The 26,164-nt window shown below is 38.1% G+C and overlaps 1 protein-coding gene across 2 annotated transcripts in view; it reads left to right on the forward strand.

Moving 5' to 3' along the window:
• SLC4A4 (solute carrier family 4 member 4) overlaps positions 1 to 26,164 on the forward strand; it is a 274,164-nt gene that overhangs the window by 72,761 nt on the left and 175,239 nt on the right. For both annotated transcript variants that reach the window (XM_087434419.1, XM_004419157.3), the window contains exons 3-4: positions 11,120 to 11,255; positions 20,016 to 20,176. In XM_087434419.1, coding sequence (XP_087290545.1) covers positions 11,120 to 11,255; positions 20,016 to 20,176 — 297 coding nt within the window. The remainder of the gene's footprint in view (positions 1 to 11,119; positions 11,256 to 20,015; positions 20,177 to 26,164) is intronic.

Here is a 26,164-nt window from a genome sequence, read left to right on the forward strand (position 1 = left end):
CATTTGTTGAGAAAGATAATTGAGATTCTGCAGTTTCAAGTACTGTAGGAAAGTATCTGGCACTAATTTGACATGACTGTCCTCATGTTAGCAATTAAAAATACCTTAATTGGTTTGTTTTCCTTATAATGATGACATTAACGTTAATTTCAGAAAATTTGGAAAGTACACATAAACAAAATGAGGAAAACAAGAATCATTAATAATTCCACCATTTAGGGATAATAAGTTTTAACATATATCCTTCTGGTGTTTTTTTTCTATACACGGTATAGAAATCAATAAGCCTTTGGTTGCAAGCGCAAGAAACCCAGTTATAACTGGAATAAATGAACAAACGGAGAAGAATTTATTGATTCACTAAAGAAAGGATCTGGGTATAGCTGGATCTTTGGGTAAAGTAATTGGATCTGAGCAAAAGACTAGAAGGAAGTTAAAAACAAGAATCAGAAGTTAATGCTTATCCAGATACGTAAGACGTTAGGTACCTTGTAACTTTAACAAGGCAGATACACCTTCATGGTTAAATGTGAGTAACTGGACACGGTCATAGGAATTCCTTACTTTTCTTCTGGAAATTCCTTGGCATGTGGTAGGTGTCACAAGACATGATTTGGGGCTCAGGAAGGGGCAGACCAACACACTAAACTCTGTACTGACTCATCAAATCCACGTTGTCTGTCATGGTATTCCTTCCAGACTACTTGGTCACCTGCTTTATTTTTTTTTTCACCACTGTGTTGTTTTGGCATCTCGAGTATTGCCTTCTTGGGAACTTTGGGAGCTGACATCCTTGGCAAGGTATTGACATTGCCAGGCGGGTACCTGGTGACAGTGTCTGTAGTGTGGTACCCTTTCCAGGTAGTTTTACAGACAGAGGGCATCAACAATGGGGCTAGAGCCAAAAGGATGAGTATGTGTGAAACATTCCTTGGGGATCCAGCAAATACTTGGGAGGTAAGATTTATCAGTGGGGATGCAATCTTGTGATATATAGTTGGGGCAAGAGTCAGTGAAATTGAGCTATTACTGTTTCTGTGAGCCCATTTCCCCCCCAAAGTCTTGTGAATACCATGCAAACCTGGATTAAATGAAGTAGGGAAAGTGATATCATGGAAAGTCAAGTCCAGGAAAGAAGTCAAAAAGTTTAGTTTCACCATTAGTTTAGTTACTGTTTTAGTCAGCTCGGGCTGCTGTGACAAAATATCGTAGACTGGGTGGCTTAAACAACGGGAATTTATTTCTCACAGTTCTGGAGGCTGAGAAGTTCAAGATCAAGGTGCCAGGCGATTTGATTCCCTGGTAAGGGCCCACTTCCTGGCTTGCAGATGGTGGCCTTCTCACTATGGCCTCTCATGGTGGAGAGAAAGAGGAAGCAAACTCTCTGGTGTCTCTTCTCATAAGGGCATTAATCCCATCAGGAGGGCCCACCCTCATGACCTCTTCTAAACCTAATTACTTCCCAAAGGCCCCATCTCCAAATACCGTCACCTTGGGGGTTAGAGTTTCAACATATACATTTTGGGGGGACGTACTTCAGTCCATAACAGTTACTTAGTTTAGGTCATCATTGAGTCTGCTAAAACCCAAAATGACTGATTTGAATTTTATGTCTCTCTATTGAAATAATATAAATAATATAATTAATATAATTTGAATAATTAATAAAAGAATCAGCAGACCAGAAAGGCTTTGAGCCAATGTTTTTTCAATACGGCGTACCCTGGAATTTCATAGACAAATTTTATTTGACTGCTAGACCATCACTGGGACTACTTCTTTGTGAATGGCTTAGCAGCATTTGAAAAATACATATTAACACCACTGACGGGGAGCCTAGTTTTAATTTTTCCATCCCACTGTGTCGGCAGAAATTATGAAAGAGGAGGACAGAGTAAGGGGAATGTAAGGGCTACCACCTTTTTGTTCTAAAGAATTCTGAGTATCTTATAGATATGACCTGAGTCCTGATAACATTTTTGTAACGTAAACCATAGGTAAATTGTTTATTTCAACATTTTGAAGATGAAAGGCTAAGATACAGTTATTTCCCCAAAATGTCTCAACCAACTCCTGTTTTTATCACCTCTTGCTAGCTGAAATTGAACTTACTGTGCTCCTCAGCAAGATAGTTTGGTAGTATTCTGAAATGCAGGCTCTTAGTGCTGTTGACTATAGCTGAATAATAATGTCATGGCATATTAAGGATAATTGTGATAATTGACAGCTTTTCATGTGTGGGAGCTTATTAATACATGGATACCTAAGAATTTTTAAAATTATCCATCTTAATGAATGCTATTCGGCTGTTTCAGTTTCTTAGCTAATTTGAAACAGAAACAGTAACCATCTAATTTACCTGTCTAAAGCCTGCCAGCATTTAAATCAATAGTCATTTTCTGGATTTGTCGAGGTAGAGGTAGGTTAAGGCATGGAGAAAGTCTAGATGACTTGTATAGATCCCTCTGAGAAAGCTTGAATTCTAAAAAACAATTCTTCAGTGCAACTAATTTGAAGATGGTAATATATGGATGGCTAATACAAGTTAGCTCTACTCCAATCCATTAATATGGAATCGTAGACGTGTATATGAGGACTCTTTTGGTTGTGAGTGACAAAAAAATTGTCTCAGATTACTTTAAACTAAAACAGAATCATCATATGATTGAAAACTAGCTGACTTCAGGCATGGCTGGATCTAGGTGCTTAAATGATGGCATCAGGAACCTGTCTCTGCCTTGGTTCTGAGTTCTTCCATGTTTACTTTATTCTAAGGCAGGCTCTCCCCTTAGGATTGCAAGATGGCCATCTGCACGCAAAGCTTTTATTACCATCTTAATACCTTAGCATAAAGTGAAAATTTATTTCCTGGAAATTCCAACAAAAGGCTGACACTTATTTACTTTGATTCGCATGGATTAGGTAAAGTGTCCACTCAAAAATTAATTGCTGTGGCCAAGAGTTGTGATATTCTCATTGTCCAGACTTGGGTCACAGGAGGTGGCATCAGCCTCAGTGGACTTGTAAGTATAAAGATGGTTCTCCAAAGGAAAATGGGATGCTGTTATTAGAAAAAGAGATTAGGAGTGCTGAGTGGGTAAGAGTAACAGAGAGCCACTACAATGTGTGCGTATGTTTTAAAGATTTATATGTATATGAAATTTTATTCGTTGGTAAAGTTATGAGAGTTATGAGAGTAAAGTTATGACAGTAAAGTAAATGAGAGTTATTTCTCATTTCTTATAGTTATGAATGTGAAAATAAAGTTTGGAGATTTAATATATACATTTAAGTGTATTTTTAGAGTACTACAGTGGTCTAATAGTTAGATAAATTGTGAAAGTTTTAACAACCGTGGTATTGACCTACAAACTTTTATCTCAGAATGAAGGAAAGAAACAAATACTTAAAATGGTAACTATGTAAACCAGTTCGTGATAGCACATTAATAACTTAAAGAAATAAATAGTTATTTCTTTTTATACTTTGATTTGATAGCTAAGACTTTACCAGATGGTGGACTTTGCCGAGGAGAAAATACAAAATCCAGAAGTCCTCATTTAACCCACAGAAGGGAATTTGTATGTAAACTTGTCATGTTCAGTATGAATGTTCATTATGATCATTATTTCTATCAAAAAAAATTTTTTTTGGTAGCCTACAGGGTGGCCACAGTGGGATACTTCCCAGACCAAAAATAAAAGAGCACATTCACAAATTGCCTTTTGGTGGATAATGAACTAAATGTTCAATTAATTTACTTTGGGACTATTTCATATGCCATTATGATTTCTGCCTCTTCTGAAATCCAGTACATTTACTGTCTGTATTGTTCATATGGCAATTTGACCCTGTTTGTTTTTTTTGCTTTTTTAAATGAGATCATCCATTAGAGTGTGGTGGCTTAGAAATGGGCTTGGAGATAACGCAAGTGCGTTTGAGGTCCTATCAGTTGTTAGTTATGTGATCTTGGGGAAGTCTCCTAGCCTCTTAATACTCAATTTTCCTATCAGCAATAGTAGATTTTTCATAGGCTTGTGTAAAATAAATGATGTAATAAATGGAAAGCACTTAACACAATGCCTGCTACAGTGTAAGCATTCAAAAATGTTAGTAATTGGGGCTGGCCCCGTGGCTTAGCAGTTAAGTGTGCGCGCTCCGCTACTGGCGCCTGGTGCCGATCCGGGCGCTTACCGATGCAGCACTTGTCAGGCCATGCTGAGGCTGTGTCCCACATACAGCAACTAGAAGGATGTGCAGCTATGACATACAACTATCTACTGGGGCTTTGGGAAGAAAAAGGGAAAAACAAAGCGAGGAGGATTGGCATGGATGGTAGCTGAGGGCTGATCTTCCTCACACACACAAAAAAATGTTAGTGATTGTGTATTACATTTCTATTGATAGCATTTTCCCTGTTATTATGTGTTATCTTCCCTCCATAAGTTCCTTGAGGACAGGGACCTTATCTTAAAAATATTTTGGGTCCTTTCAACAAATACTGTAGTGTATCGCATACACTAAAAACTAATAAATATTAAGTTGCCAAATGAGAGTGTAGAACTGTGCTTCAATTATTGCTAAGCCTCAGGGTTTCCATTTTGTCATGCCATGTCATTTTCCTAGTTGCACTTAAAAAGAGGCAGAGGAAAGAAGCAGAGAAAGATTTCTTGTGAGAAACTGGGGCAGAATATATATTATTCGTTCTTTCACTCACTCGCTTACTCATTCTTTCATCCATTCTTTTTTGTGTAACTTCACTGTGCACAAGGTAGGCGCCAAGAGTGGTTTAGGTAAGGGAAGAACCAGATGGTTGGCTTAGTAAAAGTGCAAAGACCAAGTACAGCAATGAATGACACACGACGCGGTGGATAGTGGATGTCTTGATAGAAGCGTTGATTAAATGCTGTGGTCCCTCCGGGAAGGAGGAGATTGCATCTAGCAGAGGAAAACAGCTTACCTGAAGTGTTCCTTCTTTTCCTTGTGGCTTACTCAATAGGGAGTGGCAACTGTCTTTTGGTCACCGTGTGGCTAATGCAAAGATGGATTAAGGGGAAGGATGGAATAAGGACAGTTTTCCGAACTTAGATATTTTCCATCTTCAGAGTTCTTAAGGGTTCTTTGCAAATGGTTGTTTTTGTGTACTTGAAAATTTCCAAGGGTTATTCAGCCATATCTAATTTGTTAATATTCAAAGTGACTGTTAGGAGCATGGTACTGTGTTAGTCTTTGGGAAAGGTATGGAAGACACAGATCCTGTTTTCCAGGAGCTTGGCAATCTAGTTGGAGAGAGAAGTCACGTCTACAAAAGTTAGGTAATCATGAGCAGGCTGTATATTTGTTGGTGCCTGAATGAGTAATTCAGACGCAAAGTGTTGTTATAGTTTGAATAAAGGAGAGATCCAAGTTTCTGTGAATGGTTAGTAAGGATATTGGAAAAGATAGAATTTTCAACTGGGCCTTGGAAACTGAGGCAGAGTTAGATAGAGAGGAGAGAAAAGAGTGTTCTAGACAAGAAAAATGAAAAAGATCTGAAAATGAGCAGGTATATTCTTCTGTCAGTCACAAGACAATTCTGGTTTGCTGTGGGAGACAAGGTTGGACACACAGATTGGGGCCAGAGTGACAAGAGAGGCAAACTGAGAGTGGACTGTCATCTAGCCAGGCACGGTGGAGAGGTTTCATCTCCTGCGCCATCTCTGACTGATGGATAGTGGCTGCCCAGATGAACTCTGAGGCCAAGTTTAGGCTCCGCAGGAATGAAGGTGACGATGTGTAAGTGATGTCTGCTGTGTGCTGGTGGTGGGAGTCGGTATGCACAGCATTCCTGACACGGGTTTGCCTTCCTTTTTGTGGGCCCTGGGGATTCAGGAGCACTGCATCTCCCCAACCCCTGCAGACCATCCCATTGTCGTCCTGCAGGTGGGCATTGGTCAGAGACAACCACATTGATGTAGGACCCTCCAGGAAATTCTACAGCTGCTTGAAAAAACCCCAAATGCATTTTAACCAGAAGAAAGAATAAAAAAAGAAAAAATCAAGGCAGATTAGAAGCATTAACTTTACTTTGATCTACAGGCCTTTTGTTCTGACAAAGGTGATTGGATTAATTTGACAGTTTCTCTCTCTCCCTCCTTTCCTTTCTCCCTGTCACCCTCTCTCATTTTTCTCCAAGTTCACTTTTATGATGAAACTGGGTTAGTTATTACTTAGAATCATTCATCTATTCATCTGTAATGCAAGTTGATTTTCTGATGTTTTCTCCCCCCAGGTATTAAAGTGAGGCTAAAAGGGTTTCATTATTTCCCCTTGTTCTTTTATTGGCTGTTTTGTGGAATGTAGGTCCACCTTTGTGTTCTCATTACTGAAGCTACTTAATTCACTGAAGTAAGACATGCAGAACTTTTGGCTTTTTTCTTTCCTTCCTTATATATTTTCAACCTATAGAGGTTCTCAAGGCCAATATCTGTGAGAGCTCTCTTTCTTAGAAGCTCAGCAGGTTTTCCTAGAAAGGACTGGCAATTTTTAACCTAATTTAAACCTTGCATTTTAGCTACTGTAATGATCATCATCATCATCCCATTTTTCAGGTGGGGAACTTGAGACACAGAGAGGTTAATTAACTTGTCTCAGGTCACATAGCATATATGTAGCAGAGTTTGGATTCAAACCCAGGCAGTTTGGCTCCAGAATCTATATTCTTAATCTCAGTGCAATGCTGCATCTTATATTTAGCTCATTCCCCTATCTGATCAAAAGTATGGGAGGGCTGGCCCCGTGGCTTAGTGGTTAAGTGCGCGTGCTCCACTACTGGCGGCCCGGGTTCAGATCCCAGGCGCACACTGACGCACCGCTTCTCCGGCCATGCTGAGGTGGCGTCCCACCTACAGCAACTAGAAGGATGTGCAACTATGACATACAACTATCTACTGGGGCTTTGGGGGGAAAAAAAGGAGGAAGACTGGCAATAGATGTTAGCTCAGAGCCGGTCTTCCTCAGCAAAAAGAGGAGGATTAGCACGGATGTTAGCTCAGGGCTGATCTCCCTCACAAAAAAAAAAAAAAGAAAAGAAAAAAAGTTATGGGAAAAAAATGAATTCCTAACTTAGTTCATTAGGGGGACTCTCACTCTGCGTATCTTTGTGTTAAGAATGATGTTAGAAGTTGGGAAGGGTATTTGCTGGCCACAGAGGATGCCCCTCCCACAGGTCAGTCTTTACAATACAATTCCTGTGGCCTCTTACTTCTGATTCCTGGGGAAGCTCAGGGAAGCAACTGAGGAAAGAAACTTACTAGTGTAGTGAACTGGTTTATGACACGATTTTGGAATTTTATCCCAAAGGGATTGTTATATTGGTTGCTCAGCGGTTGTATTTAATGAATATGACAGCTTATGAAGGGTGCTTAGACTTGGTGTCTAGAGAGGAAGACCTGGGGGATGTGACATCCTACTTCCATTCCGTTTTGTAGAACTCATGGCTTAGATGCTGTCCGATAAGCAATGAGTCATGTATTCCTAACTTGAGAACGCTGGACCATAGAGTAATGCTCCGCGGATTGGAGCTGAGCAGATGTACGCTGTGTCTATACAGGAGATTCTGTTCTTTAAGCAGGAGAAACATTTATTCTTCTCCGTTAGAGGTGGGGACAAACCCACGTCACATTTTTTAGAAATGGACAAAATTGATTCTCTAAATGTAGACTTGCCCCTTCTAAAAGCTAGTTCTACCTCAGGGATCTTTGATGTTAAATGTTGATGAAAAGTCAGTTGAATTTGTGATTGTCAGTTTCAGAACCACTATGATGAATAACTACGTTTTTTAGTAGTGTGAACACTCTGCTCCTCAAAAGTATTATCTAGATTCCAAATTCTGCCCATCATTTCTTACTCTCTCATCAATTCTTTCATGCCCCTTCATTCCTCTAAAATAGTTGCACTTCCCATTTCTTGATTGGAAAGGCATTGCAAATGTTTTTACATAAAAGTCCTGGAACTTTAGGTTTTTTTCTCTCAGGGATATTAAGACATTTCAGTCATTTTTTCTAATTACAGAAGTAAAACATATTGTATTCTATATTAATATGTATTTGATTATCTTATTTTAATGTTCCACAAACACGGAACAGTTCTCAGCTATTTTTCTTGTTTGTTGGTTTGTGTACTAATTTATTTATTCACTCAACTAATTAATTATTCACTTAACTAATTCATTAGTGAATGTTTGTTTCCCCTCCTAGCATATAAACTCGATAAGAACAGGGATCTTGTCAAGTTCTTTGCTTTATCTTCAGAGCCTGAAACAAAGCTTATTTAGAGCATAGACAGTACTCGATAAATATTGCTGAATGAATACATGAATGAATTGTGCACACTTTAGAATTTCTAGAAAAGTGAAATGAAGAAAATAGAAGCCCTAGAAATAAACTGTGTAACATTTAAAAGATGTATGTACAGGCAGTCCTTGCTTTGCACGGTAGTGCAGGACCATAAAAATGACCGTGCAGGCTGAAATTTTGCAAAACAATCCTAATAATCAATGGGTAAAGTTACTATTGTTCTTTGACCTTTAAAATTTTTGCCAAATCATTAAAATCTCTCTTGCTGTTGGCTACAAAGGTATAGGGAAATGAAAAAAAAATAGTAAAACTAATATTTATTTAGTACATGCTAATTTAAAATGTTAGCGACAATGAGATTAAAGTGTTTTATTTCTTTGTAAAATCTTATCAGTAGTAGTTTGAATAGTACTTGCCTTCTTCCTATTGTGTGAAATGGAGCAAGCATCTTTTCTATGCCCAGACGAATTGTCATACTCCTCTCTAAGTTTGGATCAGCTTCCAACATTTTATCCTTTGTTCTTTCCATGTCAAGAAATGTCTCTGAGAGTTCCTTTAATGTGCATATTTTTTTGCCAGTGTCACTTCCTCTGGGACATCTTTATCACCTTGGTACAACCACTTTCCTTATTTATGTTGATAAATTTGCCCTCACTAAGTTCCTCCGACTGCATATCTAGAGTCTCTCAAGTGGCGAATGGCAGTGTTGTCTAACGCCCATGGTCACCTATGTCTTCTATAACTCTATTTACATCTGGCACAGATTTCACTTCCAGCATTATCACTTTTTCTTTCTGTGCTCTACTTTAATCTTTCTTGGTCAATTCTCTCTCTTGATTATCCATGTTGTATGAATTTATCATCGGGAGACAAGAAGGCAACACTACTACACGCTGTACTGTCTGTGCATGAACCGGATAACAAATGTGCAGTGACCAATCACTGACAGACATCGAAAAAAGCAATATGATTGGTCATTGATCATGATGCACATAAGTTATGTACGTGGTAATTTATGGACTGAAGATCCAGCAGTGAAGTTTTTACTTTATGTAGTTACTCGTAGTTAATATACCATGCTAACTGAAATTTGTATTATGTTGTTTGGGGACTAGTGGTATTTAACTAAATTGTGGTAATTGAAATTCACACACACTGGAACCATGCAAAGTGAAGGCTCCTTCAATTCCAGACTTTATTTTAAGGGTATATGTGTAGTTTTTATTTACCAAAGTGGGATCACTTTGTGCATATGATTTTGCAATTTTATTTTTTCATTTATTATCAAAAAACAGTAATCTTGACATTGTGTTTTATGACTACATGGTATTTTATTGAACAGTTGTCATATAGATTATTTCACCAATCCTCCCTTTTGGACATTTGGGCGTTTTCTATTTTTCTCAATTACAGACAGTGCTTCAGGGGTCACCTCTATAGCTGAATATTTGAGATAACAACTCTTATTTATTTGGAATGAATGTCTTTCTAGTGGTAGAATTGCTGGCTCACAGGATAGATACGCTTTTAAAACATTTCCAAATCTTTTCAAATTTCCCTTTAGAGAGATGTTCCCATTTAGGCTCCTACCAGTGACATAAACTGAGAGGTGCTGGTGCATGAGTCCTAAACCCTTGTCTGCATTGGGATTATCATTCTTTTTAATTTTTTGCCATTTTAATAGGCAAAACATGTATCTTATTTTAATAAATAGTTTTGATTGCTAGTTAGGTTGAGAATTTTTCATGGGTTTATTTGTAGTAAATATATTTTGATCTATAGGATTTTATTCTGTCCTATATTATAGCAGTTTTCAGATGGTAGAGATTTTCTTATTTTATTAAGTTGTTTGAGTACATATATTTCTACAAATTTATGTGTACTTGGACTGCATTCACATATATATATACCATTCTTGGTTTTACCCAGCAATTATAAAGAGTATTTGCGGGCCTTAGTTTTGTATGACCATCACTTTCCAAATGCTTTCCACTTTTTTTGAAAGAAAGAGAAAATAACCCATGACCTAGGGGAAATTCTAGTTAATTTTTCATTACATGATTTTTAGGAGATGGGGTCAAAAGGAGCTAGTAGGGCATTCAATTATGTGCTTGAGTGTGTTGGAAAGTTTTTTTTCCCTCAGGTGTACAATATTTTACTTGGGCTTGTTTTTCAAGTGCATTGAAGTGTGACTAAACATTTTTGGGTACTGCCATTATGTTAAGAAGAGGCCCCATCTTGTTAAATATTCTTTCATCAACTTTGCGGTTAGCCAGTTATGGGCAGCGAGGAGCCTCCGAGGGCGTGGGCTTTAGGCATTGGACAGAGGGAAGGTGGGTGGGAGGTGGGGGCTTGGGGGAAACTCAGGATTGGGGTACTCTGTTGCCCCCTCCCACTGCTGTAGAAAAAGTGATTGGCTCAAGTTGGTTTCTGTCTAATAATTTTGGGTGGATCATAAGTGGGGAAGGAGGGAAAGTCATGTGGCTGGACCTTAGCTCATCTGAGGGCTAAAGGTTCTCTGTCACACACCATGCAGAACTGAAGTGCTGTCCTTCTGGAGAGTAGTGGAGAGCTGAGATACAGCTTAGAACCGAAGGAATAGAGAAAGGCTTTGATTTCTTTTCGACTTTAGGTTGAGGATAAGGGAGGCTCAGCAAGGAAGATGTCCACTGAAAATGTGGAAGGGAAGCCCAACAGCTCTGGGGACAGAGGAAGAGCTCGGAGCTACACTTTCCTCAGGGTTGTCCAGCCGATGTTTAACCACAGTATTTTCACTTCTGCAGTCTCTCCCGCTGCGGAACGCATCCGATTCATCTTGGGCGAGGAGGATGACAGCCCAGCACCCCCTCAGCTCTTCACCGAACTGGATGAACTGCTGGCTGTGGATGGGCAGGAGATGGAGTGGAAGGAGACAGCGAGGTGAGGCATAGCTGACTGTGCAGTGCTGAGCTGGGAAAACACGTGCAGGGCAAGACAGTTGTCTGTGAGCACTTTTCTCTACCCTTAGCACTTGGAAGAACTGATGAGCATGATCTTGGCTGGGTTAAGGAATAAAAGGATTCTTTTTCTTCTCTTTTACATTGACATTGACATGGATAGAGGACGCCTTTTATTTCGCTGCTGGAGCATTGTTTCGTGGATCTGTGTTGTTAGAATTTTAACCTTTATAAGGAATTAGAAGTAAATTTCCGTTCATATGCTATTTAATAGTAAAATATTTTAAAGAGATAAACTAAGGGACCCAAACATGGTAGCCTAGAGATATGTCTCCACATGCCGAGGTATTGTGTGAGATCATGTCTGACTTATTACCCATTCCTTGTTAGGAGGGAGGTTGCAAGGCAATGACTGTGACTCACAAACTAGCTATTATTCCAAGTAAAAACCCGTCATCTTTTAAATGTCCAGTGAAAACAAGTAGAAGATTCACCTGAATTTGGAGTTTAGAGACCTGAGTTCAATTTCAGACTCTGTCGCCTGTTAGCTACATAACACTCAGTTTCTCAGAACTTTGATTTCATCATCCATGAAGAGTGGATAATAATGCCTACCACATATTATATATATATGCTATATAAGATGTGTAATATATGTAAATATAATATTATACCATATATGTCTAATTATATCATGCGTATTTATATATGTATATACATATATGTATATATGGAAATGCTTTGTAATTTAAGCACTACACAGATATCTAAGATTTCATTAATTTCACAATAACAGAGCTTTTCTTCTTTCTTTCTACATATAGATTCAGTTATAGACTCCACACTAAATCTTCCATGACATAACAATTAGGTAATACAAGAGATTGATATAATACAGTTGTTGGTCTCTCATTGTCATCATTACATGGAGATTCAATGAACTTCACTTTCACAAACAAAATAGTGTTAAGATATACCTTTTATAGTTTGTAATTTAATTCAAATCGGTTAAATTCAACCAGTGTTTTTTTGCATGGGTAGTATGTGTTGGGCACTGTTTTAGGTACTGAGAATACAGAAGTGAGCAATAACTCATTTCTACTCCTCCCTCTCTAATGTTCCCTCATGAAGCTCTTCATTCTTTGCTCTTTTGGGGCCTGTTTCCATGATACAGAAATTGTTTCTTATTCCCCTCTCTCAGCACCGATAACCTGGGTATTAAAAGTCCTCCGTAAAGTACACTTATGGTTCATGAAACATGCTCCAAAAGAAGGCTTTCAAAGTGAAAACTTTTACCAGTATCTCCATTTCATTCTTTATTTTCCTTCTTTCTAACAGGAAAAAAAAAAAGCGAGAATCGTACTGGTGCAGCCTGAATTAAGTATTGAGGAGCTTTTGGTTTAGTCTTGGCTTTCTGCTAACTAGCTATTAAACTTTGAACAAGCCATGTAGTCATGTAGTCTTCCTGAGCTTGAGTTTTCTATTCTGTCAAATGAGGGCCATACTGGGTTGCAGCCTCTCTAACGTCATGCATATTTTTTAGCTTTAAAATTCCATCTCTGTGTGTAAACTGGTGTGATAAGCTATGACTAGGAGAGCTACTTTGATTCTTATTCTCATCTTAAAATTCTGGGGGAGTACCTATATAGAGTAGAATTCAAGGGTAGCATTCTGTTTTTTCTTTCAGTCAAATGCAGGCTACACTTTATTTTATATGACCCTTGGGCCCAGAAATGTGGAGAGATCACAGTTCATTGTATAGGTAATTCAACGTTGAATGAGATGGGCATAGTATTTTTATTTAAGATTCTTAAGATGGGGGCTGGCCCCGTGGCTTAGCGGTTAAGTGCGTGCGCTCTGCTGCTGGCGGCCTGGGTTCGGATCCTGGGCGCGCACCGACGCACCACTTCTCCGGCCATGCTGAGGCCGCATCCCACATACAGCAACTAGAGGGATGTGCAGCTATGACATGCAACTGTCTACTGGGGCTTTGGGGGAAAAAATCAATAAATAAATAAAAATTAAAGATTCTTAAGACGAAGATGGTCTTGAATACCTTACCATCCTTAAAGATTTTATTTCCTTGGGAGCATATGTGTCATATTGGTGATGTCATTGGTCCCTGAGAGACTATATTGCTCGAGAGGAAGTGTGGTGGGAGTATACCAGGTGTCAGGGGGAAGCTGTCCAGAAAGAAACATACTCACAAATAGTCTACATTCTTTAACTTCTCCTATATAGGACTTGCCACAATTACTATTAATTAATCATATATGTGATGTTATTGTTTTCACTTTGTCTCCCTCCTTACACTAATTCATCTGAAGGCTGGGACCACCATGTCTGTCTTTCACTACACTATTCCCTGTGCCTCATAGTGCCTGGTACAAATAGATGCTCAGTAATATTTGTCGAGTGCGATTAGTTGAGAACTGATTGCCTTAGAAACAACTATTGTAAATATAATACTTTCTTAGAAATATTACTTGACCAAAGTTAGACTTCTATGATAATCCATCTCTTTCTGACTTATGGACAGCTGAATGACAGACCCAAGGTACCCAGCACATCGTTGAAAAGCTCAGAAGAGGACCAATGTTTGCTGTTTCAAACTAATTCATCAATATGCTGATGCCATCTGCATTTAGTTCTCTACCCTAGACTTCTTGCCTTATTCAATTGAACACAAATAATTGGATGGCTAATAGGCATCTCAAAATAACGTCTAAAACTGAGCTTCTGGTTTACCCACCTCAGGTCACACCTCCTATAGCGTTCCCCATCACAGTGAACAACTCCATTTTTCTAGTTGTTCAAGCCAGAAACGTTGGAGTCATCTTTGACTCCTGTCTTTCTCTGTACCCCTTACTTGATCCATTGGCAAATCCTATCTATTTTACCCTTAGAGATATTTAGATATTCAGAATCTTACCATATCTCGCATTCAGTACTGCCACAACCCTGGTCTAAGCCAAACCATATTTCTCACCTAGATTACTGCAAATGCTTCCTCATTAGTCCATGTCCCTGCACCTGCCCTTACCTCCCTTGTGAACTATCCACCATGATCTCTTTGATCTCATCTCCTACTTCTCTCCCCCGTTTGCTCTGCTTGAGCCTCACTGGCCAGTCATACTCCCGGGGCAGGGACTTCACACTTGCTGTTCCCTCTGTCTGAAATGCTCTCCCTGCCGCCGCCCCACAGTTATCTACATGCCTTATTTCCTCACCTCCTTCAGGTCTTTATTCAAATATGACCTTCTCAGTGGCTGCCCCATCTAAAATTAAAACCTTCCCCCAACGCTCCCTATCCCCTATCCTCCATTATTTTTGTCCTTAGCACTTGTCAGCATTTAGCATATGACGTATCTTGTAATTGTCTGTTCCCAATAAAATTAAAGCTTCATGAGGGCAGGAATTTTTGGTTGTTTTGTACATCACTATATTCCTAGTGCCTATAACTACCTGGCGCACAGTCCACCGTCAGGAGGTATGTGTTAATAGAGTGAATGAATAGAGAAATAGAACCATGATTCTTAGGTTACTGCTCCATCGAAATCCTGTTGGGAGGTTTAGAGGGGATTGTGCCTCCAGAAATGATTCAAGATTTTCAGTAAGTTTTACTTCCTGCAGCAAACTCTGCTTCAGAATGTTTTGGCAGTAATTTCTGATTGCGATTTATGATATCCAGTTTCCAGACATGATAGGGTTTTTTTCCCGTGAAAGGCTCTCAAACCTACCAGACAAATAAAAATTTAGTGCTTAGAAGGGGTTAATTTTATATATAAAAGTGCATCATGAATATTTTTCTGGCTAACTTATAAAATTGAGAATTCTTTGCTTTTTTGTGAAAACCCCAGTTGACTATTTTGTTCCATAGAGAACTAACTCCGCAGACTTCTCCACCTTAATATAGTTTCTTCTGTGAGCCCCACTCTCATAGAACACAGTACTTCCCTTTTTAATACACTCCCTTTTAATGTTCTATACTTTTCAGTTGACTAATGATTTGATTTGACCAGGAATATCCTACATTGGGTCTCAGCGTTACTGCTGTTTTAGTCCTACTTCAGGAAGTTCAGGTTAACTCTGTGTCTCAAAAAAGAAGGAGAGTGGGTTCATTAGTTGAAAAATATCCCTATTTAAGTCTTAGAAAGTGCCATAGTTATGTAAAACTGTGAACAAAGGAAGTCTTTATTTATATAAAGTTTGAAGTACAGCCAATTCGATCACCCTATTTTTTCACATCTTTTCCCTGCTCTTCCCTTTCCTAAAAGTTACAACTTTGAATTTTCAGTGGCTCTTCCAACATAGAGCACAAGTTGAAGACTGTGCAAAAGGTAGAATGATCAGACTTGAGAAATGTGTATGGTCAGTGGAAGGCAGAGAATACTCTTTTTAAAGAGTGCTTCTAAGTGTTAGGTCATTAGAATACTGACATTCAGTAATATAGCAGTAATTATAATGAAATATTTGGTATTATTAAGAATTTCTAGGTGGCTAGGCATTAGCTAATGGGTTCTTGACGCAAACTGATAAAAGAATAAGTCATAGTCCAGCTTTGGTGATATCACTACCCACCCGCACCCCAAACTCTTCATTTCTTTGAGTCAGTGATATCTCTGCAAAAATGGTTATTGGTTTTCAGTTTTCCTTCGGTGAATATTCATATGGGCAATGTTGGACTTCATCACTGTTATAAGAATATATGTTAAAGGTCACTCCCCCAATGTGATTCAAACTTTACTGCCAAACCTGGGTAAAAAGGAAAGCCATCACAAGTTTCAACAAACACAACAAGCCAACAAAGGAAAAGGGTATTGATGTTTCACTTCTAGTGAGACAGCACAAAGGGACACCCATGTGTGTTTCTGCTCAACAGACTGACCCGTCCTACGTCCAGAGAACCTGATTTCAGGGCCTGGCCATCAAACACAGACACGTGTCCTTACCCTGGGGCTTTGGAGAGGGACCACTCTCTGCCCAATCTACACTGACGTTTTTGTCTATTCTCTACTGAATTGCTCTGGAAAATTCCATTTGAGACCAAGTTTGTTTTTTCTGTAAGAAAAAGGCTGAAGGAAAAAGAATTTAATCATCTATGTAATTATATGTAGTCACATACACTGTTTTGCAATAACTTTCACAGTTGATCTAGAAATTTAAGAATTCTCCTTAAAAACATAATTTATCCCAGATACACACTAGCATTGGCTTTTTTTTAATGTGCGATGAGGCACTTATTACTTAACAAGAAATTTATTACCATTTTAATAGTTTTATGTAGTTGGATTATATTCTAGGGTGAAGGTCATGTCTATTTTCCACTGTAAAACTGGCATGTTTTTAAGTTAGAGGTCTTGTGTTTTCTTAATTATATTTAATCATATGATTGGAAAGTTGCAAAATTCAGTGATTCCCAGTGGGCTTTCTGTTTCTTCAACAATCGAGTGAAATGCTGTTTGGTTGGCAGTCACTCAAAGTGCGTTAAATTGCAGTGTACTTTATCATTATTCTTCTAAGACCTTGGCATAAATAAACTTCACCTAATAAACTCCTCCTCCAAGGTTACAACAGTTTTGTAATTGCAAGCATTTAAAAAGCCAACTTCTGAAATTAATTTTCCTGTTAACGTGTCAAGTACCAAGACAAAAGGAAAAATAGAAAACTCGTTGCAAATATATGGTTATTCATAGTTATTATGAAGGGTAGATAGTGGCTTTTAGTACATTTTACAGTGAACATTTCTTTTTAAAAATGTAATTACATGGTTCTAAAGCACCTTTACAAATTCGTTTGCACTCGGATAGGCTGAACTTTGGTACCTTTGCCTTAGCCTTTTCTGTAATGGGTTCCGATTTGAGTTGAGTAGTTTTCAGTTTTTTTCAAATTTGTCCTTGATATGTGAGGAGGGTAGACATAGCATGTGTAGTTTCTGGAATGCAACTACCTGCAAATAATCTGTTTAAATGGGCAGACCATTACTTCCATACCTGAAAGCATATTTGGAAGTATAGTCCGTTCCTTGAATAATTTGAGCAATACATTTTAAAGGAATTTAATAGTCATTATCCCAGAGTTTCCTGTATGTTGTTAGCTATGCTATTAGATATGGCATCATCACAACATTCAGTATTTACTGAATTCAAAGTGAAATAGATGCTAAGCTGACCTATGAGATAATACTTGTCCCTTAGAAATATAGATTCGAAGGAACTGGCTAGTTTTGAAACTTCAAATTTCCATTCTTTTATGGTTAAATCTTGACCTAAAGGGCTAGTGTATTCCAGGAGGATGAATAATGCTATTCCATAAATCCAAGATAGTTGGGATTTATGATTTCTAAAGTGCTTTTAAAACTTGTTCAAAGTCATATTTAAATCCAGTCAGGTTGCCTACGGTATAAACCGGGGAGAGGAATGAAATAAAGGATTGTGCACAAAAGAATGCAGTGGTTTTGCTTTTTATTTTTTAAAGAATTTTTTTTTAACTTATGTTGTTGAGGATGATGGTAGAAAAGAGCCACTGTCACATATTACATGTAACTGAGGCTTAGTTTTCTTTTAAGAAATGGATTTGGCAATACAGGTTTATGGAACCTGATAGAAGGGGGGACTCCTTTAGTAGAGATAAGAGGGGAGTGAATAAAACACTCCCCTTTACTGAGTTTCTAGCTGGCCCTTGTTATTCACCTTGGACTTAAATTCTATGACCAAAGATTCTATCCCTCATCTGATAAGAATTCTCTTAGGAATAAAAACAAGGAGTCACTACATTCTTTATAGATAGCGTAATTATATGTAACCCTGACTTGGTTTCATATACAACGGAATCTTCTATTTTCTAGCGTCTTATCTTGAGCAATAAAGTATAACATCAAATGTAAATATAGTTCATGTATCAGTTACCAACAAACATGATTAGAGATTCTGTGAGCAAGCCTGAAAAGATAATATACACAAAGTTAACCAATGTAATATACTCCGAAAAGTGATTATTCTTGAAATAACGCCAACTACCTTTTATTATTTTGGCAAATCTATAGAATTCTATAAGACTATGATGTAAATTTTTTTTTTCTACCACTCCCTTCTATTTCTGAGGTTCTAATACCAACCAAAGTGAAGAACTACTAATTTACACACACACGCACACACACACACAAGAATATTAAGGGTCTTTCGTTCTCTCTTGGATTGTTTTGCAGACACTTTTGTAGAAATAAACAAGGTCCAGTTCTGAAGTTTTAGAACTTTGTTGGTGATGTTGGCTTTTTAACTTGTGAGGAAAACATGTAAAAATCTGCACTGCCTCCTTTTTTGGGATATAGAGCAAAGTAGGAGGTTCTTATAACAAAAGGTGAGGTTGGGGATAAGATTACCATTGAATGTGAGAGTTTCCCGGCCCAGAGAGGCTTCCTGAGAGGAGTATGGAGGGAGAGTCTTTGGATATGGCCAAAATACTTCTGAATCACGTTGAGTGTTGGGCTTGATTAAAATTCTGAATTTTCTTTGACACCGTGGCTAATCTCTTGATTTGTTTTCACTCCAGTTTCTATTAATGTGTTTTTTTCCCTCCTCTAGGGGTGGGGGGCAGTCCATAAATAGTACCTTATGTAGAGCTTCTTCTGATCTCTGCCCTTTGTTCTCCTCTTTAGTGAGTTAGGTGAGCGTTTAGCTTTTTCTAGGAAAACATTTTTCAATCATTAAACTTTTGGGTGAAGAAAGTAGAAAAACAATTTTTTAACCCCCTATTTATCTTTTTCAATATCTTTCAGAAGGTTTACAGTGAGAGAAAGAAGCATTTTTCTTTGGGCCATGATGAGTAGCAAACGGATGATGCTTTCTTGTTTTCCTTTACCAGTGTAGGAAGAGTCTGTATGTGTAATGTGTGGGATATAAAGACTGTCAAATGTGTTGTTCTCTCATTTCCATTACACTTTTTTTATTGCTATAGTTTTTGCTAAATTATCAAAGTATCTAGGAGTTTTCGAAAGAAGAAGCTATGAAAGGGGGGTGTTTGTTCCATTGCTAAGGTTAACATGAGATCTGTTATTATCAGCATAGATGTGTTGCTCACTGAGCTTGTGTATTTTTAAACACACATGGAGCCAGACTTGAAGGATAAGGCTTCTATTGGAATCTCAGTGAGAGGGGAGCACGTGTCAGCTGAGAAATATATATTCAAGTGAGACAGCAACACGTGCTGGCCCTCTTTAAGCACTACAGGGGAATTTTATATTCACTTACCACTTTACACACCATGTTTTTCAAATATGTAAGATAAATATTGGTTCATAACTGATACTTCACCTTATATAAACTTGGCTTGTGAAATCACAACAGAATTCTCACAATGGTGGCTATTTTTACACATTGTAGGCTCTACCCACAAGGAGAATTTTGAAACGCATATTTTTTTTCTACCTTATTTTAAAAATTTAGTTAAATAATCATTCTTATGGATTTCATGGTTACATATAGACAGAAATAAAACCAAGGATGCTTTGGCTCCTTTTGGTTTGTTTTCTTTCTCTCTAACATTAGAGGAAGGAGCAGTCTAGTGACTCTGTTTGGTGTATTTATAAAGGTAATGCAATTAATGATAGAATACAGTTTTAAGACTCCACAAAAGGAAGCATTTTCAAAGTGCTGGAGGGGGTGGAGATGAGGGGTTGATGTTGCTATTTCCAGAGGAGGTTAGAACACTTTTAATTTGCTGTTCACTAATCTCATGTTCCCAGGTGGATTAAATTTGAAGAAAAAGTGGAACAGGGTGGGGAGAGATGGAGCAAGCCCCACGTGGCCACATTGTCCCTTCACAGCTTATTTGAGCTGAGGACGTGTATGGAGAAAGGATCCATCATGCTTGACAGGGAGGCTTCTTCTCTCCCACAGTTGGTGGGTAAGTATGCTGTTTAAGTTCTTATCATTTTTTCAGCTTCCTGCCTATCCATGAGTCTCCATCCATGCAGATGACTTCTAGTGTAAGCAGAGTTGAACATTCTAAAACATTTATTGTCTCCTTTTTATATATTATAAAACTAGTAAGGTTTATTATAGAAAATTTGGAAAATACAGACAAATATTTAGAAGCGAATAAAAAATCATTTATTGTACTTCCATCAGTTATAGTCACTATTTCTATGCATCTTTGTTTCTCAATCTTTTCTCTTATGCTTTCCATTTTTTATGTTATTTTTAAATTAAAATTGGGACCATATTGTATATGTACAGATTTGCATTCATTTCCTTCACTTATTAGCATGAGATTAATAGTTTGAATGGAGGTACCCCCTCTCCCCCCATCCTTGGTTATATTGGCCTGAAAGTCTGAACACTAAATTTCTAGAACTCTTTGACCTTAGATGTTGCACTGAGCTTCTCTGGGCCTCAGTTTTGTCATCTGTAAAGTAGGGTTTAAATCCTCTGTAAGATGGAAAATAGTCTAGTTCCTAAGTTGGGGCTGATTTTATAGGTGGAAGTCAAGCTCCTTTAACTGTGTGTAGAGAAAAGTTGTATGGGGCAAGGAGCCAGCAGAACCTTATGAGTTAGTGACTTAGTCAGGCCATGTTGGTGCTGAGTGTCGTTTATACAACCACCAGCAAGTCCCTGAACCTCAGGGTGCAGGGCAGCTTTGGCATCTTTTGCAGTTAGTGTTGTGTAGTGAATATTAACTTATCATGTTGAACACCTTGGGCACACATCACTATATTCCAAGCAGTAGTAATTATTTTCATTTTCTAGCAAGAGCCTGGCCTAACCTCCCTTATTACTCTTCAGATCTAGGTGTGCTGTAGATCATGTTTCCCTCAAAAAGGGGTGCAGGGGCTCTGCTTGTTATTCCTAAAAAAATTCCTAACCAGGTGACCACTGGACCTGTTTGGATGACTGCACTTTCCCAAGGGGTCTGCAGGGTACCTACCTTAAGATTGTGGGGAAGAGGATGTGAATTGTGGCCTGCAGAAAGTGACCAGTGTAAAATTCCTGTGTACTTTCAGACTTCAAAATTTTCTGGAATATCTGTTAACAAAAGGCTTGTCTATGGCATCTGTACATTTATAGACGATGGGAAGGCTATAGCATTTGTATTGAAAGAAAAGATTAGTGGTCAATTGAGGCATGTATCTAGCTGATGTATATGTATCTGATTCTTCTTCAGAGAGCTTGTTAGATTTGCAAAGAAGCCCCATGCTTTTCATGTATCTGAGGTACTTAAGGTGCAAGTGGAGAAGGGAGAAAGACTAATGTGAAGATGCTGAGTAGACAGAATTAATTAGTTCATGCATTTATTCAGGAGTAGTGTGTGAGCTTCTACAATGTGCCAGACACTGTTACAGGCCCTGGAATTAGGTTTGCAAATCTACCACTTTGTACGTGGGATAAGTTACAAATCCACATCCACATAGGTAGTTAGAAGATAATGTAAGAAATACTTCTTTATGTAGAATTTTTCAACTTTGACAAGGTAGGTGAGGCTGAAAATGGACGTTTGATATATGAGGAGAGATCTTGGATTATTGTACCAAGGGAAGATGGAACCCATTTATAAAGACAGAGAGAAACAAATGGAAGGAATGGTTTTCTGGAGAGTTTGTTCCACTGACTTTTTTTCATTCGTTAAAAGCTGCGTGAGAGATTATTATCCAAAAAAGTATCGTGTTAGCAAAAATCAGTCCAGTTTTTGAGTGAGAATTACAATTTCTGTATTCTTAGAGTAACTAATCTGGAAAAGATGTCTGAAATCAGACAAGTTGGAAAAATAAGTCAGAAGTGGATAAATGCAGGGCAAAATGGAAATTAAACTTGTGGTTGGGCAATGTGTAGGTAATCTAGAGGGAGAATATGTGCTGTGGTTTAAAAGTCACCAGAAAGTTTCCTATATTTAAAAAAAAATGTCCTCCTGTAGGCCATCATTGCTGCCTGAAATTCCACCATTTGGAGATTCATTTCACTGAGCCCAGGGTTTGCCCTCTATTAAAATATACGTACTCTCTGGCAGAGATCATATATTAATTCTATGAGGTGCAGAGTGGTGTCATAGAAAGGATGGTGGATTTAAAGTTGAGGGAGTCTTAATTAAAGTCTACCCCGACTAACATGTGTCACCATGGACAAGGCAAGTTACTTAACTCTTTAGCAGTCTCAGTTTCCTGAGCAGGATGAAGGTGGACCTCTCAGGGTTGTTGTGAGAATTAAAAGAGAACATCAGGTGTAATTGTTACATACTTACATGACCATCCCAGTATAAATGAATTTATCTAGATCTTTCTACATGTCACCTAGCGGAGGGCTGAGTGAAGACTGAGTCAGGTCGAGAGATGCTCAGGGACTTCCTGAGCAGGAGAAAAGATTCTGAAAGTTGTAGTGGGTGGAGCTGGAAACAATTTAGCAGCTTCTTTGCTGTGCCTGGAGCTGGTCAACAACAGTGACAAAAGTTAAAGTTGAATTATATACTTGGAGTTTTCTGTAAAACTGTCTCTGAGATCTTCAGCAACAGAAAGAGCCATCTTAAGGAGCTTCAACAGCTAACCTTTTCCATGCGGTAGAAGACAGAGTCCCACGTTGTATTGGAGCCTTGTTAGCCAATGGCCAGAGAGAGAGGTTCTGGTATTTACTACATATAAGAAAGGTTCATCAAGCATTTTACATTCTCACTTTAATTTTCCATTACTTTTCATTCTCAGCCGTGAACTTTTTCTGTAACCTCCGTACCTTTACTTTAAAAATTGTCATTAAATTTTAAATTTAGACACCATGAGGTCACATTGAGGTGTCCCCACTCAGTACTGTACTTGCTCTACAGTCCCTGGGGCAAGCAGGCAGAGAGCCAGTGTTGTCATTCTCGAGAATACAGGAAAACACTTCAGAGGCAAAGAACACACATCACAAGCAAAAGAAAGAAAAAGGACCAGATTTGCAGGAATGGGGAGAAGAGCATGCTTGAGAGAGTGTAACTGGCTTAAAAGAAATACTTAAAAATCCTCTGAAAGAATCAAAACCTTACAGAGGGTTAAAAACATGAAGGAAAAAGAAAGCGCCTTCATTTCGTTTTAAGTGACAGAAGATGGCCCAGTAACTTGAAGAGTTGTTGTCATTATTTGGCTATTAAAAAATCTTTTTCTCGAGGAGGATGAAGTGAAGTTGTTTTGTCCTGAATCATGTTGATAATTCAGAGTTGAGAATTATGTACAGCTAAGTCTTAAGATGCATCTCCCCTACACCCCAGTTCTACCTCAACAAATGAGAAGAAAAAGAATAACAGAGATTATGTCAAACAAACAGGCGCATAATTTTTATCCGTCTTTGCAGTCTACCTTCTCCTCCTTCTCCTTGGCCTCCTCTGAGAGGCGTCCCCTCTCTGCAGGTGCAAAGATCCCGCCATGTGAGGGCCATGAGCTGTGGGTGACTGTTTAAGCAGGTGTTACATCTCACACTTACATTAAAAATTCAGCCTAATTCTAATTCTCCTCAGGACCTCTTCTTCTTTTCTTCATGGAGAACTCCTTCTTAATGCTAATAGAAAAATTTGTCTTTAAAGTATTTAAAGGGTAAAACATCATTTTCATGGATTATTTTAATAGCTTTATTATTACTGTCATCATTATAATTCTACATTTAAAGAATGTCATTCGTATATGAAGCCAAGTACAGGGGAATTTTCCTCCCCTCTTAAGTTATAAAACAATTTGAGCCATTTCAGGTATTTTATTATGATGGGAAATGGATTAGGAAAATGTAGCTCTATTTTTGGTGTTCTCATTTTTATATTTAAAGGCATTCCTGAGCTGTGCATGTTGGCAGATGTGTTAGTCATGTTGTTTCTTGCTTTTTACACCTTTTATATTTGCAAAATGGTAATACATTTATTTTTAATCACAAAGCTAATATATGTTCATTTTTAAATAATCCAGAAAAATATAACACACAAACGTCAAAATACCATTAATCTGATCTTTCAGAGCTACCCTCCCAGCAGTTTTTCTATACATCTCAGTTTATACATATGAAATTTATTTTACAAAGTGGGATCATAGTGTAACACTTTAATCTGCCCATTTTAACTTAAAAACATAATATGAATATCTTTTCATGTTATTAAATGTAAATATCACTTTAATGGATGCAAAATATTTAATAATCTATTATTAGGCATTTAAGTTGCCTTCAAGTTTTTATTGTAGAGAAAAGAAGTGTACATTTTTTTACACTTCTGTGAAGATACTTATTTCCTTAGGGTAGATTTCTTTCTCTTTTTTTATTGAGGTAACATTGGTTTATAACATTATATAAATTTCAGGTGTACAGCATTATAATTCGATTTCTGTGTAGATTACGTGTTTACCACCCAGACACTAATTACCAGCCATCACCATTAGTGTAGATTTCTAATGGCGAAATATTCAAGGAATTTGAACATGTTAAAGGGTTTTTGTTATGTAGTTGCCAAGTGGCCTTCCAGAAAGGTTGTACTATTTATTACTGTCATCATCAGTGTATGGAATTGCCTATTGCATGCATCGTTCACATCACTGGGGATTAGTCTTTTAAATTTTTTCAGTTTGATACATTAACAGATGTCTCATAATTGGTTATATTTGTATAAATTTGTTTAAATTTAGTCTTGAAGTTGAATATATCTGGACCTTTGTATTTCTTTTAAAATATTTGTTTATCACCTTTGGCCTTTTTTCTGGCACGTGACCATCTTTCTCTCGGTTTGGAGAAGCTCTGCATATCTTAAATATTTTTTTGGTCTAGAGCTTCCTTTTTACATAAAGAAAAATACTGTGTGATATGGAAGAAGATCTAAACTGTGAATCAAAAAACCTGGTTTGATTTGGGGGATTTTGCCTCTAATTAGGCTATGTCTGTGAGCACGTCTCCTCTCTTTCCCTCTCTTTTCTTATCTGTATAACAAGAGGTTGAACCTGATGCTCCCTGAGTTCCTTTCAGCTATGCTATCATCTAGAGTTGGCACATTCTCTCCTGACTGGTAGCGGCTGTGGGATTTTGAGCACTGAAGGCTTAATTTCAGTGTAGCTGTGAAATGTTACTGCCTCTACTTTCCTTGAAAGGTTTTGTAGTTTATGCTTAAAGAGATCCCTGTAATGTGGGCCATTTTTATGGAAACTTAATAAAGGCAGAAGCCACACAGATGTTTTAACCTGTTCTAACTGGTGATTTCCAGGCATTAGTAACAGAGGGCTGGCTGTGTGTATATATGGATTGGTTTGAGATTACAAGGGAGGGCAAGAATAGAGGGAGGCCCTGCCAGGAAGGGTAGATAAGAAACACTTTAATCCACAACCCTGGAATTAGTGTAGGAGTTTGATAACACTGGCAGCAGATATGCTAGGGCTGTTTATTTATTTTTATGGTTCTTCTGTAGAATGGACTTTCCACGTTGAACTTCAAGAGAAAGTAGAGGGGTTGTGTTCTGTAGCATCTAATTATTTTACTGTGGAACAGAGGGTTAATTGTAATTACAGGATCAATTCTGAGAGTTTTACTGAGTAGATTTTGTGCAGTTAAAGATACTCAGAGCTAAAGGCCACACTCAAACCAAAACATTCCTATGGGAGAAACTCTTCCTGCCTTGCCCAGGCTCCCTACCAAGTGCTCTAGTGTTACATGACATTTATGGTATCTGTGTAAGGCACGTGATAGAAAATCCTGGATTCAGCCTCTGCTTGACTGTCAAGTAGTTGATTGTACACTGTGTAAATTGCCAGTTTCTAGTTATAGGCTGTGAGGCCAGTTCTGAGTGCTTGCTATAAAGATGGACTTCTGAGAGGTGCAGTCATGCCCAAGCAAAGCCCCTTGAACATCTGTAACTTCTCTTTACAAAGAGATGGGAATGCTTAGGAGATGCTGTTATCCTACAACACCC

Source organism: Ceratotherium simum, chromosome 8 (assembly GCF_057802395.1).
Source record: "Ceratotherium simum simum isolate JZ-2026a chromosome 8, ASM5780239v1, whole genome shotgun sequence".
In the NCBI taxonomy this organism is placed as follows: Eukaryota; Metazoa; Chordata; class Mammalia; order Perissodactyla; family Rhinocerotidae; genus Ceratotherium; species Ceratotherium simum.